General features: G+C 50.2%; 2 protein-coding genes and 1 pseudogene across 5 annotated transcripts in view; all 3 read right to left on the bottom strand.

Annotated features, from left to right (window-relative positions):
* Window positions 1-13,289, bottom strand: part of EFR3B (EFR3 homolog B) — a 361,584-nt gene that overhangs the window by 278,015 nt on the left and 70,280 nt on the right. For 2 of the 4 annotated variants that reach the window (XM_088447582.1, XM_088447584.1), the window contains exon 2: window positions 1,647-1,723. The exons of the other annotated variants lie outside the window; for them this stretch is intronic. In XM_088447582.1, the coding sequence (XP_088303708.1) occupies window positions 1,647-1,723 (77 nt within the window). The remainder of the gene's footprint in view (window positions 1-1,646; window positions 1,724-13,289) is intronic. 4 annotated transcript variants of the gene reach the window in all.
* Window positions 8,319-9,948, bottom strand: LOC148505943 (uncharacterized; annotated as a pseudogene).
* LOC148505942 (lamina-associated polypeptide 2-like) lies at window positions 10,682-11,782 on the bottom strand. Its single transcript, XM_088447541.1, has one exon. The coding sequence runs from the start codon at window positions 11,780-11,782 to the stop codon at window positions 10,682-10,684; it is 1,101 nt and encodes a 366-aa protein (XP_088303667.1).

Below are 13,289 nucleotides of genomic sequence, written 5' to 3'. Positions count from 1 at the left end.
AGTGCTAACCCATCTGTAAAGAAGACACTGAGGGAAGACGGAGTCATTTCTATAATGTTCTCATTCTCCTGCATGGTATCACGTTCTCCCCTTTTGGAGGAATATATTCCCCTGTGGCCACAGGGCATCTGTCTCTTGTGTGCGCTCAGCACCTTTGTGCCGTACTGCTGCGGTGTCTGATCTCCTCGCTGTCTCCGGTAAGCTAAACCTGTGATAACAAATCTCACCACGAGTAATGGGGCTCTGAGTGTCACTGTGCAAGGCGACCAATCAGAGCACCGTCCTCTCATCAGTTCCAGGATGTTTATGTTACGGCTATTTTTCTCCTGGACAATGATCTCTAATTAATCCACATACGGCACTGTGTGACCATGGTAGGAATCCAGCTGGGCATTTACACTTATCAGAAAAAGGGGTCTTTGCCCAAGGACCATCAAGACAAAAGAATTTCTAGAAACCTAGGGCTCGATTCATACCAGGTCGCTAAGAAGCGTTCGCTCGTAGCTGGCCGATTTTCGCAATCTGCATATGCATCTCAGTGCGCGAACTAGTCCGAGCGATCGGGAAGCATACGCTCGCCAAGCATAGACAGCCCTGCTGAATGAGTGACAGGACAACCCGTTTGTGGGTGGTAACAGGGGCAGGCCACTAGAAACGGGGGAGTGGAGGTGGTCACGCAGGCGTGCCTGAGCGTCTTAACGACGTTGCAGAAGCGTGCATAATTAAGACGGAGCGTCATAGTACACATCACCTTGTGGTATTTTACACTGAAGTGCTCGCAGTGCTTGCGGTAGGGTAAAGTCAACCTCAAGCGCTGCGTTCGCTTCCGATGGTACCCGATGTACCGGTGGTTGCATACACTTCCTGGAGATGACGTGCGCAAGTGGGCGTCTTAAGATAGGCTGGTGGGTGTCTACATACACAAAGCGATCGCACGCCAGAACATAGTGGGAGTGCTTATGCCTTGCCGTGCGATCGACTGCCATGCCAACACTTAGCCGAATTTGCATACGCTGGGAGCGAGCGTACTCCTCTAACGAGCAGGTCTGAATGAGCTCCTTAGTTCATAATGGATAAACTGAAAAAGCCTCTGCCATCATTAGTATTTAAGCAAGGCACAAGACCATTCTTTCATACAAAGGGGTCAATACAGTTAGCTGCGTTGTACTCACAGGTGCAAGTCATCGCGGCAACAGCCGCACTTTACAGCAGCCGGAACCCGCTCAAATTGGCTCGCAGCCCCATAGCTCTGAGAAACAAAATTGAGCGAATTCGTGCTGACAGTGGACCGCAAGGTGAGGTGCCATTGCCGGTGTTTTACCGCCGAGGCAAAGGCAATACGCACCTTTTGCGGCTAATTGGATTGAAAGTGTTCCAGATCAATGTAAGAAATCCGGTGACTTAGAAAATACAACTTAATAATCTACGTTAATGATAATTCTACAGAGTAAAGTGAGCACTTGACTCTAACATGATGATAACTTATGGGGCCTTCATTCATATTACATATAGCAAGTATATGAGGAAAAATAACCAGTTTTGATGCATAGACGCCGATTATATTTACTGCTGCAAATAATATGTTTACATTTTATTTATTCATTTACTCTATAAACAAATACTCTCCGGTTATCCCAAATCCTCACCTCTGAATCCTCTGGAAAGATATTATCCACCAGTCTCTTGTAGCGAGGACGTAAAGCACCGCAGCAACAACAGATACCTGGGAGAAGGACATGGCGAAGATTACTTACACTCATTTACAATCATACTCAGATATCATAATACACACCTGCCTACTTCTCATACCTGTTCAATAAGAGGTGTACGGTCCAGCATGATGTGTAAGGAAAAAAAGATATGGGGGGGGGATTTCCGTGGGAAAGAGATGTGGGGGGTGTAGTGGTGTATGTGTGTGGGGGGAGATGTGGGGGGCCTAAGATTTGGAGAGCAGGAAAGGTGGAGAGCAGGAGATATGCAGGGCATGAGATATGGAGGGCTGGAGATGTGGAGGGCAGCAGAAGTGGAGGGTAGGAAAGGTGGAGGGAGGGAAGGAGAGATGGTGGTAAGGAGAGGTTGAGGGCTGGAGATGTTGATGGCTGGAAAGGTAGAGGGCTGGAGATGTTGATAGCTGGAAAGGTAGAGGGCTGGAGATGTTGATAGCTGGAAAGGTAGAGGGCTGGAGATGTAGAGGGCAGGAAAGGTGGAGGGCTGAAGATGTGGAGGTTAGGGAAGGTGGAAGACAGGAAAGGTAGAGGAAAAGCGTGAGGGAGGCCTGGAGATGTGGAGGGCAGAAATGTAGTGTGCTGGAGATGTGGAGGGCAAGAAAGGTGGAGGGCTGAAGATGTAGTGTGCTGGAGATGTGGTGGGCTGGAGAGGTAAAGGGCTGGAGATATATAGAGGGCAGGAAAGGTGGAGGGCTGAAGATGTAGTGTGCTGGAGATGTGGTGGGCTGGAGAGGTGGAGGGCTGAAGATGTAGTGTGTTGGAGATATGGTGGGCTGGAGAGGTGGAGGGCTGGAGATAAAGTATGGAGGGCTGGAGATGTACTCTGCTGGAGATGTACTCTTGCGCAGTTACACAACAATCGTCCGATTGCGCGTGTATTAGCAGTTGCGATCCAAGCTGAGTCAGGTCCTGAGTGTGACACGGGGCGCTGTCTGACTGCGTGGTGACAAGAGACACCCCAGAGACTCTCTTGTCTGGCCGGTACTCAGTAATAGGTCACCGGGTCGCAGCGCTATCACAATGTTCCAGCACATTAGAATATGTACAGCTCACACCCCCTTGTGTGAATTGTCATATAGCCTACTCCGGGGGCTGCGTTTCCTGGGCACTCTCCCGCACACATACCATAATAATGGACACAAGAATACCACAAAATATAAACTACGTATAATTGGACCGTATCAGACTCCCAGGGCCGGATTCAGAGGTCTGCGTTATGGCAAAGACTGCGTCTATGTTAATGCCACAATCAATGGGTTTTTTTTGTGTGCAGACGCAGCAGCGGATCCACTGCGCAAAGATCGGACATCTGAGTTACACTTAGGCTAATCAGGATGTCCAAGTAAATCACGCCGCCGGGGCCAGTGAAGCTGCGTCCCAGGAAATGGGGCTGACACCCCCGTTTTCCCAGGGCAATGCCCATTCTGTGTTGCAGAACTGGCAAATCAGTGTAGTCCTCCAACACTGAATGGTAGTAGAGTGGGTATGACAGAGAGGGCAATCACACAGTCCACTCGCCTCCCTGGGCTCCAGTCTCCAGCTAATGGGTGGTGGGGGCCTTAGTACTGTACATAGCCGGCAGTGCAGCTGTAACTGGTAACAAGTGCTTTTTGTACAGCATTTTGTCATTGTCCTGTTTTCTCTCTCTGGCTCCAAAACGGCAGCGGCTCCGACAAAGCCATTAATCTGTAACAGAGACTGGAGTATATCTAGCTGACACGGGAGAACGCGGGCATGAAGCTTTATAACGATACATCATTCTCGCTGCCTGGCTGCTGTTATAAATCATAGCTGATTAATAGATCCCAAGTGGTAGGCCAAAAAAAAGATCATATTCACCCATAAACATTAGTCCCAAATTCTAGGTACTGTATATTAAACAGAGGTGTTAAATACTGGATTACAGGCGGTGTCACCTTACACGCAAACTGGCAACACAAGGGTTTATATAAATGTTCTGACAGGTGACCAGTCATTATTATAGCAGGATAAACAGAAGAAGCGGAATAAGGTGCAGCAAAGCCCTATTGCTCTGGAGGAGGGAAGGCAATAATACAGGGTTTACATTATTAATATATATTTATTACCAGTTACCTATACAGCGCACACATGGGACCTCAAAATGTGAGCGCTGGCTCTGAATGAGGGTGGCCGCATCTATTTTCTGAGCCGGCCTCCTGGCCGTTCGCCATGTTGTGGGTGACCACCCACAGCTTTAGCGAGCGGCCAGGCTGATGGTCGCGACCATCGGGGCTTGCGACGAGACCCTTGCGTCTGCCGCAAGCCCCAGTGAGCTTTCGGCTCTATTAGAGCCGGAAGCTCACCACTGACATCACGAGTGATGTCAGTGGGGCCGCCCCCAAACGGCAGGCGTTCCGTCGGGAACGCCTCCGTTTGGCAAGCCGCCCCACACCCCGCCTACAAATCGCTGCGAGCTGTCGATCACCATCGACAGCCGCCCCTTTTGTAGTAAGCCCCGGAGTGAAAGAATTTCTCTCTCGCTCCGGGGCTTGCGCACGCGCAGTGCGGCCGCTGCTCGTGCGCAGGGCCTCTACATCAACCCGCTTGCGAGTGCATCAGCGCTTGCGAGCAGGTCTGAATGAGACCCATATTCCGCAGCACTTTACAAAGAATATTTGGCCATTCACCTCAGTCCCTGCCGCAGTGCACCTTATAATCTATATTCCCTTCCATGTGTACACACACACATGCGCTAAGGTTACATTTTTTGTTGATAGAATTCAATTCACTCTACTAGTATATTTTTGGGGTGTAGGAGGAACAGGGCCACAGAGAGTGGGGTTGGGCCCGGGTACTGTAGGGGGGCATGGAGTAAACGTTAATGTTTAGCCATGCCCCAAACTCCCCTCAGCCAGGTAAGAAGGGGAAGGAGCGGCGGACACGGGAACATGCCAGGCCCCTCCAACAAACCTGGGCCACGCAGATCTGGGCCATTACCATCACGGGATGCAGAACGAATTTGGACGCAGAGAGAGAGAATTTTGGTGGACGTTCCTGGGAGGTGTGGCTAGCCAGATGCCAGTGTGTCACGGGCGTGTCGCGGCCAGTGACTGTGGCTTTTGCCGCAGTTGCAGTGGCACCATCAGCCATGTTCAGGCAGACATTCCGGCTGGTATCCATGGTACTGTTGGTGCACTGTTGATGTCTGTGCCTTGGGCCACTAGTTTGGCTAAACACTGCGGGGCTGGTGCAGAATTGCACGCAAGCCGGTTTAGCACACGGTTCTTGCGATTTGTAGCACTGCACATTAAACAAGTGGTTCTGAGACTTAGGCATTTAAGATGCATCTGAGTAGCAACGTGGTGTTTGCACGCTGACTGAGCTGAGTGAGGGTGTGTAGGCGGATTGCGGACGAGTTGTGTGTACGCAGAGATGTGTTTTATTTCTGACGGATCTCTGGCACCTGGGCTCCTCTAAATCATCCCCTAAGTTCGAAGTAGCAGATCGGACTTGGTCATCGCGCTACTGCGGCTTTATGATACTGTTGCAGCCGATGAGCATCCTATTGAGGCGATCACCGGTCATGGCGAACCTGCGGATCCATAAGCTGCACCATTCGGTATTGCATCTGCCTTTGGCAGGCACAGAATGTCGGTGGGGCAATGGCGCTGGTGTTAGCGAAACTGCGTCCCTGACAACAACACGCACCTGACACGCCCACCGCAGCCATTCCTGCCAGTCACTGCCCAGGAACGCCCATTGATGTTGAATGGCTCTCCAAGCAAATTCCATATGCGTCCCCTGGCGGAAACCATCGGAACGCACGCGCATAATTAAAATATCAGGCCCAAGACCAAGAGGTGTAGCGTACTGTCTTTCTCTTTCGATTTTGCATGTTATTTGCATCGCAGATGAGGCAAAACACCACTCACAGTGCCGGGCTGCAAAATGGAACATGGCGTGAGAAAAAGCCGCGGACGCTGAATCGTAGCACTTTGTATATAGATTCAAACTCAGTCAAACGCAGATGTACAGATGTGTCCACATACTCTGTGCATTACAAATCGTATTACACATGACGCGTGAACGCCATGCGGTTCGGTAGCACCGAGCTTCTTTTCCGGCGACTTTTTCCCTTAAAATGCATTTTTTTCACAATGCGATGCAAATAAAACACATAAGCAGCTTCCGCACATCTGTACAAATGTGGCACATCAAATTGATCAGTGTAATCCAGCAAAATAGTTTTGTCGCTTCCAGTTGTTTTATTCCTGCGAGTAAGATGCACATTTTGAACGAAAAAGACGCTCGGTGCGGCCGAGAAGGGCTGATTGGCGCGATTGAAACCACAGGGTATGCGGACCCAATTACAGGATAGCGGAGGAATAACTCAGGGCGCCCCCCCCTAACAGCCCATAATTGCAGTCAGCTCATGTAGGGAATAGGTACAGCCAGGAGCCCTCTGTACTGGAAGGTAACTCCTCAGAGGGTGTTCTGATGAGATGTTTTGTTTTGGAAGCCAACATATGTTGCAGTTTATTAATACAAAGTGTCGCTGCAATCTCTTGTCCCCAGTGTCCCAATGCCTAGATAGTGAGTGACAATGTCCATTCTATTTATGTCAGTCTCTAGATAAAAGAAACCCATTGCTTTATTTATGGCCCAGGCTGTCAGTGTAGCTGCCAATATCGCTTCACACCTATTGCATGTGCAGGAAATAACTTCTGACCCGTTACGCCTCAGTCTGGCTGCTATAGGGCAGTAGCTCTACACTCCCAGGACCCCCAACCCCTCTCTGAGCCCCCAAGTCTGTCTCTCTGGCTTTCCCCCTCTACCACTCTTCCTGCGCTCCAGCGTACAATGTCTGTCCATTCCCTTCTTCCTCTCCCCACCACCAACAGCTTCTCTCCCCAACTGCCGCTCTCAGCTGTATCGCCCTCATCTCGTGGCTCATGGCCACCGTCACTGCCTCTGTTGGTGGCTCCCGGCAGCCGATACACTTGCACGATAGGGTGTATAATGTAATATATGATATAGTGTGCCTATCTTCGAGTCGGGCGCAGTGTCCATGCCGCGCGCAGTTGGCGGAGTCGTACAGTGCATGCGTCTCAGTTGTCAGCCACCATTGACGCCATACAGAATTGGATGCGGGGTCTGTGATTTTTCTATGGGCTTCCCTGGAAGGCAACAAGGTGGCGAAGCCGGCGTGGGGGTGTCTCTGACAGGTAGGCATCTGCGTCCAATAATGCAGGACCGCTCACAGAGGTTTGACGGTGCGACTGGCACACAGAGATGGAAATGCAGCTTCTCATGATGCTGCAAGTGAGCGTCTCAGTTTTGGAAAAATCGTCCACGGCAACAGCATAAGGTGCTACGGCCATGTGTGCGCCTGACTCAGATATGATGTATGATGTGATATATAATGTGATATGATGTATAATATGATAATGGGCCGCATCCAATTCCACGCGTAATGCAGATGTTCATGCACGTAGTTGAGCGATTATTTGCAACTATGCATGCGCAAACATTTCTGAGAACCCCACGGCGCAAAGGGGCTGTTGTGATCAGAAATGTGATGATGAAGCGATGACTGGGAGGCGGCTAGTAGTGCACGCAGAAAACAGGATTTTGGTACTTACCGATAAATCCCTTTCTCTGATTCTACAGGGGACACTGGAGGACTTCAAGACAGTGGGGTATAGACGGTGCTGAGTGGAGCTTGGCACTTTAAATTGAAATGAAGTGTGACTAGCTCCTCCCCTCTATACCCCCCTATAGGCCAGTATTAGAACCATGCCCGAGGGGAGCAGAGAAAAAAGATTGACAGAAGAGGAGGAGCGAAAGTACACATAACAACTGAAAAGTGAAAACAAAGTAAAATAGAATGAAACAAGAGACGACAAACATGTCTGCAACATTCATAACAACACCCTAGACAACAAACATAACGCCAATAGGCATAATGGGTATGGCAGGAAGAACAGCGCCGGGTGGGCGTCCAGTGTCCCCTGTGGAATCGGAGAAAGGGATTTATCGGTAAGTACCAAAATCCTGTTTTCTCCTTCATCAACTAGGGGACAGTGGAGGACTTCAAGACAGTGGGGACGTCCCAGAGCTCCCATCACGGGTGGGAAAGTGCTGAGAACCCTGCAAAACAGACCGCCCATATTGCGCCGCAGAAGACGCAAAGTGTCAAATCTGTAAAACCAAACAAAAGTATGCCGGCACGACCAAGTAGCTGCCCAGCATAGAGATTCCATAGAAACGCCTCGAGCAGCCGCCCACGAGGCACCCACTGAGCAAGTGGAATGTGCGGTAATGGAAGAAGGAGGTTCTCTAGACGAGGCCATATACGCCTGTCATATGGTCAGACGAATCCATCGAGCCAGTGTCTGTTTGGAAGCTGGCCAACCCGGACGAGCAGCATCATACAAAACAAAGAGAGTATCTGTCTTGCAAACGGCTGCCGTCCTGTCCACATATATGCGAAGAGCTCTAACCACATCCAAGGATCTAGAAGAAGGAGAATCCTGTGGAAGAACCGGAACCACAATAGGCTGATTGATGTGGAAGGCTGAATCCACCTTAGGCAGAAAATCCATTCTGGTGCATAGCTCAGCTCTATCCTCATGAAATACCAAATACGGTGGACGACATGATAAAGCTCCCAGCTCCGACATCCTCCTGGCGGAAGCTAGACCCAACAGAAGTATCACCTTCTATGAAAGATACTTCAATTCCAACGACTCCAAAGGCTCGAACAGCGAAGACTGCAAGAAAGACAGGACGAAGTCCAAGTCCCATGGAGCTGTAGTAGGAACAAAGGGTGGTTGCAATCTAACCACACCCTGCAGAAAAGTCTGCACGTCCGGTAATAAAGCCAATTTCTTTTGGAAGAAAACAGAGAGTGCTTAAATTTGTACCTTCAGAGATCCTAACCTAAGGCCCGCTGAGAAACCTGCTTGCAGAAAAAGCAGAAATCTGGGAAGACTGAACTCAGTAGAAGGCAAAACTCTACGTTCGCACCAGGCTACATATGCCTTCCAAATACGATGGTAATGCTTGGAAGTAACTGCCTTCCTGGCTCTAAGCATGGTAGGAATCACCTTGGAAGGTATCCCTTTACGTCTTAAGATGGCCCTTTCAACAACCACACCGTCAAACGTAGCTGCTTTAAGTTTGGATAGACTAAAGGACCCTGAAGGAGCAGATCCTCTCTGAGTGGTAAAGGCCACGGATTGTCTACCAACAGGAGCTGAATGTTGGAGTGCCAAGCTCTGCGAGGCCAGTCCGGAGCTATCAGCAGGACCTTGGCCTGTTCCCTCTTGATGCGTTGAAGTATTCGAGGGAGAAGGGGAAATGGAGGAAACAGATAAATGAACTGGAACCAACATGGTGTTGACAGTGCATCCACAGCCACCGCTTGTGGATCCCTTGTTCGAGAGCAGTAAAGGGGCAGTTGATGGTTCTGCCTGGATGCCATGAGGTCGACCTGCGGAAGACCCCACCGTTGGACCAGCTGCTGAAACACCTGTGGATGTAGAGCCCATTCTCCTGGATGTACATCCTGATGACTGAGGTAATCTGCCTCCCAATTTTCGACGCCCGGTATGAAGATTGCCGAAATCGACCTCGCGTAGCTTTCCGCCCAGATAAGAATCCGGCTGACTTCCTTCATGGACGCACAACTTCTGGTGCCTCCTTGTTTGTTTATGTGTGTCACTGCTGTGGCATTGTCGGACTGAACTCTGACTGCTCGGCCCATCAGAAGGTGAGCTGCTGTCTGTAATGTGTAGAAAACTGCTCTTAACTCCAATATGTTGATTGGAAGACTCAATTCCTGTGCTGTCCAGCGTCCCTGGAAGTGATGCTCCAGAATTACTGCCCCCCATCCTCTTAGACTCGCATCCGTGGTAAGAAGCATCCAATCCCACTCTCCGAATCTCTTTCCCTCCGCAAGGTGAACTGAGTTTAGCCACCACAGTAGGGAAATCCGAGTCTTGGGTTGTAACCTGACTCTTTTCTGAAGAAACAGGTGGGATCCCGACCATTGTTATAGGAGATCTAGCTGAAAAGGTCTGGAGTGAAAACGACCGTACTGGACAGCCTCGAAGGCTGCCACCATCTTCCCCAGAAGTCGGATACATGCATGAACCGAAACCTGACGATGTCGAAGGACCAACCTCACCATCTCCTGAATGGAAGTTATCTCGTCCTGGGGAAGGAACACCCGTTGAGACACAGTGTCCATGATCATTCCTAGAAACTGCAATCTCTGTGTCGGTTGCAGATGTGATTTGGGAAAATTCAGGATCCCTCCATGACGAATGAGGAGGTTGTGCATCACGGTGATATCCTGTAATAGTTGATCCTTGGAATCTGCCTTCAGGAGTAGGTCGTCCAGGTACGGAATAATAGTGATTCCTTGTTTCCGAAGTGGGGCCGAAGATAAGCCGAAGGGCAAGGCCTGAAACTGGAGATGTGAATCCCGAACTGCGAATCTCAGGAAAGCCTGGTGAGGTGGCCAAATGGGAATGTGCAGGTAGGCGTCCTTGATATCTAGAGATACCATGAACTCGCCCTCCTCCAAGCCTGCAATTACTGACTGAAGAGACTCCATCTTGAACGTGAAAACCTGTAAGTATGGATTGAGATCCTTTAAGTTTAGAATGGGTCTGACCGAGCCGTCCAGCTTCGGAACGACAAAAAGACTGGAGTAAAATAATTTTCCCTTCTGATGATTGGGGACTTGGATTACCACTTTCATGGACAGAAGCCTGTCTTTTGCTTTCTGTAAGACTATACTTCTGTCGTTGGAAACTGGCAAACCTGTGGTAAAAAAAGATTCGGGTTGCAGTTGGAAATCGAGCTTGTAGCCCCAAATTATTAGATCTCGGACCCAAGCGTCCACACAGGTTTCCTTCCAGACCTCGCTGAAGTCCCGAAGACGCGCTCCCACTCTGGGGTCCCCCAGGTGAGAGGGGAGCTCGTCATGCATTGGGTTTAGAAGTGGACTTAGCCATCTGTAGACTCGAGCCTGTGGTGGCTGCGGTTCTACCCCGACCTCTGGAACCACGGGACGTTGATGATCCTCCTCTGAAACGACCACGTGAGCGCCCCGGGGCCCGAAAGGACCGAAACGAAGGTCCAGAGTAAGATCGTCTAGGTGGAGGAGCAGTAGTTGGTAGAAAAGTGGATTTACCTCCAGTAGCCTGAGATATCCACTTATCTAATTCTGCTCCAAAAAGAACATTTCCAGTGAAAGGGAGTGCTTCCACAGCCTTTTTGGATTCTGTGTCAGCCTGCCAAGTTTTGAGCCACAGTGCCCGCTGTGCTGAAATTGCCAGAGCTGAAGTTCTGGAGGCTATAGAACATCCATCCTTAGACGCTTCTCCCAGGTAAGCTGCCGCTTCACCTATATGTTCTGCTAGCGAAATGAGTTCCTCCACTGGCAGCTGATCTTTCATTCCATCCGCCAATTGCTTAGCCCAAATTTCGATAGCCTTGTTAGTCCAGCAGCTAACTATCGCTGGACGAAGAGTCACCCCTGCAGCGGTGTAAATGGACTTAAGAGTACTCTCCAATCTCCGATCGGACATGTCCTTTAACGACGTGACTCCAGGAACAGGGAGCGTAGTCTTTTTTGACAATCGCGATACAGATGTATCAACTGTAAGGGGAGTTTCACAAGCTTTTCTATTATTTGCTGAAAAGGGATAAAATGATAATAAATGCTGGGATATCTGGAACTTTTTATCTGGATGTTCCCAGGCTGTTGTTAGAAGGGAATCCAGCTCTTCCGATATAGGGAAAGCCGTAGCTTGTCTTTGCTTTTTAAGAAAGAAAGACTGTTTTGCAGGACCCGAGTCTTCTTCCTGTATTTGCAATACATGTCGTATTGCAGCAATCAAGGCTTCTATTCCCTCCGATACCGGTTCAGATTCAGACTCCAGAGGCTCTTTAGGTGAATCTGGGGCATACTCACCCTCTTCTAAATCCGGCATATCCTCCTCCTCCTCTGGGTCATCCCAATGGAAGACTAAGGGTAACAGTCTCTTTTTAGAGACCTGTGGAGCGGAAGCGATTGTCATGGCTTTGGAAATCCCCTCCATAGAAACAGCTAGGGATCTCGCCCATGCTGGTTCCTCTGTAGCAGCTGACCTGTAAGCCTCTCTTTCTCTGCGAGAAGCCTCCAGTTCAGCCGAGAGAGAGGACATAACGGATGTAACCTGCGTCCAAGACGGTGGTTCTGAAATCTCTGCAAATTGGTGATCCGTATAACAACCGTCACACAATCTGGAGATAGATGACTGTCCCTGTGTAAATTTTACTCTACACTTTTTGCAGGTAAATAACTTTTGCGAAGCCTTAGACCTGCCAGTCATGCTACATACAGACCCCACGCAAACCACAAAGAGGTTAAGTGACAGGGTAAAACAAACAGAATATACTGGGGTACAGAGAGAATGGAGACAGTCACACTTGCCCACAACGGCACTCCTAGCAGTGCCAGAACGCCAGGCAAAGGATTAATTATTATTATGCTCCAAAACGCTCTCTTTACATCAGCCTAACCCCTGCTGTGATACATACAGGTCCGTAGGCTGTCCAGCGCTGCCGCTCCCTGTAATGGCCGCCAGCAGTCTGCAGAGAAACGCTGGGGCTGATGGGAGGCAGGAGAAGGAAGCCGGAGCTAAGCTCCGCCCCCTGCATTCTAGCGCCGTTCTGTAAACGGGCGCTTCCCAGTATATCTTGTATATATATCTATATGCCTCTGTGCAGTATCCTGCTGAGCCGCCTAATGCAGGGACAATGCCGGCTACCCTGCTAGTCAGGGAGCGGGAGCGCACAGGAAGCCGCCTTTGTTAGCCATAAGCTGGCTTCCCTGCTAATCAGGGAGCCAGCTGTACTTTAGAGAGAGAGAGAGACGCGCTGGCTGTACTGACGCCGGTGCGCTCTCTGGGAGATCCTGTGAGCCCGCCTCTGTCAGTGCTAAGCTGGCTGCCCTGCCAATCAGGGAGCCAGCTGTACTTAGTTGACGCGCTGGTGGTTGTGCCGCCGGCGTGGATCTGACTGTGGGCTACTGTAGCAATAAGCTGGCTGCCCTGCTAATCAGGGAGCCAGCTGTACTCACAGGGAGACGTTGAGGAGGCTTCCTGCTGCTGCTGCCGATGCGGGCTCCAACTGTGGGGGGTCCTCGATGCGCACTGCAAGCAGCAGCATGTGGCCCACCCCCTGAAGACTGAGGTCTCAGGTGTCGGGGACCCCAGGCTAAGTGCTTGCACTTGCGAGTGGGTCCCCTCCGGCAGCATCCCGCGTAGCAGACAGGCAGTTGCAGCTACTGTCTGTCTGTCCTCAGTGATTGTAGGAATTCTATTTTTAAAAACTATCCTAGCCCTAAGAGCAGGAGAGATCCTTTTTGTGACCTGCTGCCACTCGGGCACAAACTAATACTGGCCTATAGGGGGGTATAGAGGAGAGGAGCTAGTCACACTTCATTTAAATTTAAAGTGCCAAGCTCCACTCAGCACCGTCTATACCCCACTGTCTTGAAGTCCTCCAGTGTCCCCTAGTGGATGGAGAAAGGGCGTGTTATGG

Source organism: Taudactylus pleione, unplaced genomic scaffold, assembly GCF_031769625.1.
Source record: "Taudactylus pleione unplaced genomic scaffold, aTauple2 ptg000434l, whole genome shotgun sequence".
In the NCBI taxonomy this organism is placed as follows: Eukaryota; Metazoa; Chordata; class Amphibia; order Anura; family Myobatrachidae; genus Taudactylus; species Taudactylus pleione.
Note: the sequence above shows the minus strand (reverse complement) of the source record. Positions and strands in the feature narration are given on the sequence as shown.

Coding starts and splice junctions, on each gene's coding strand:
- LOC148505942 (XM_088447541.1), bottom strand. CDS start 11,782: ATGACAATCGCTTCCGCTCCACAGGTCTCTAAAAAGAGACTGTTACCC.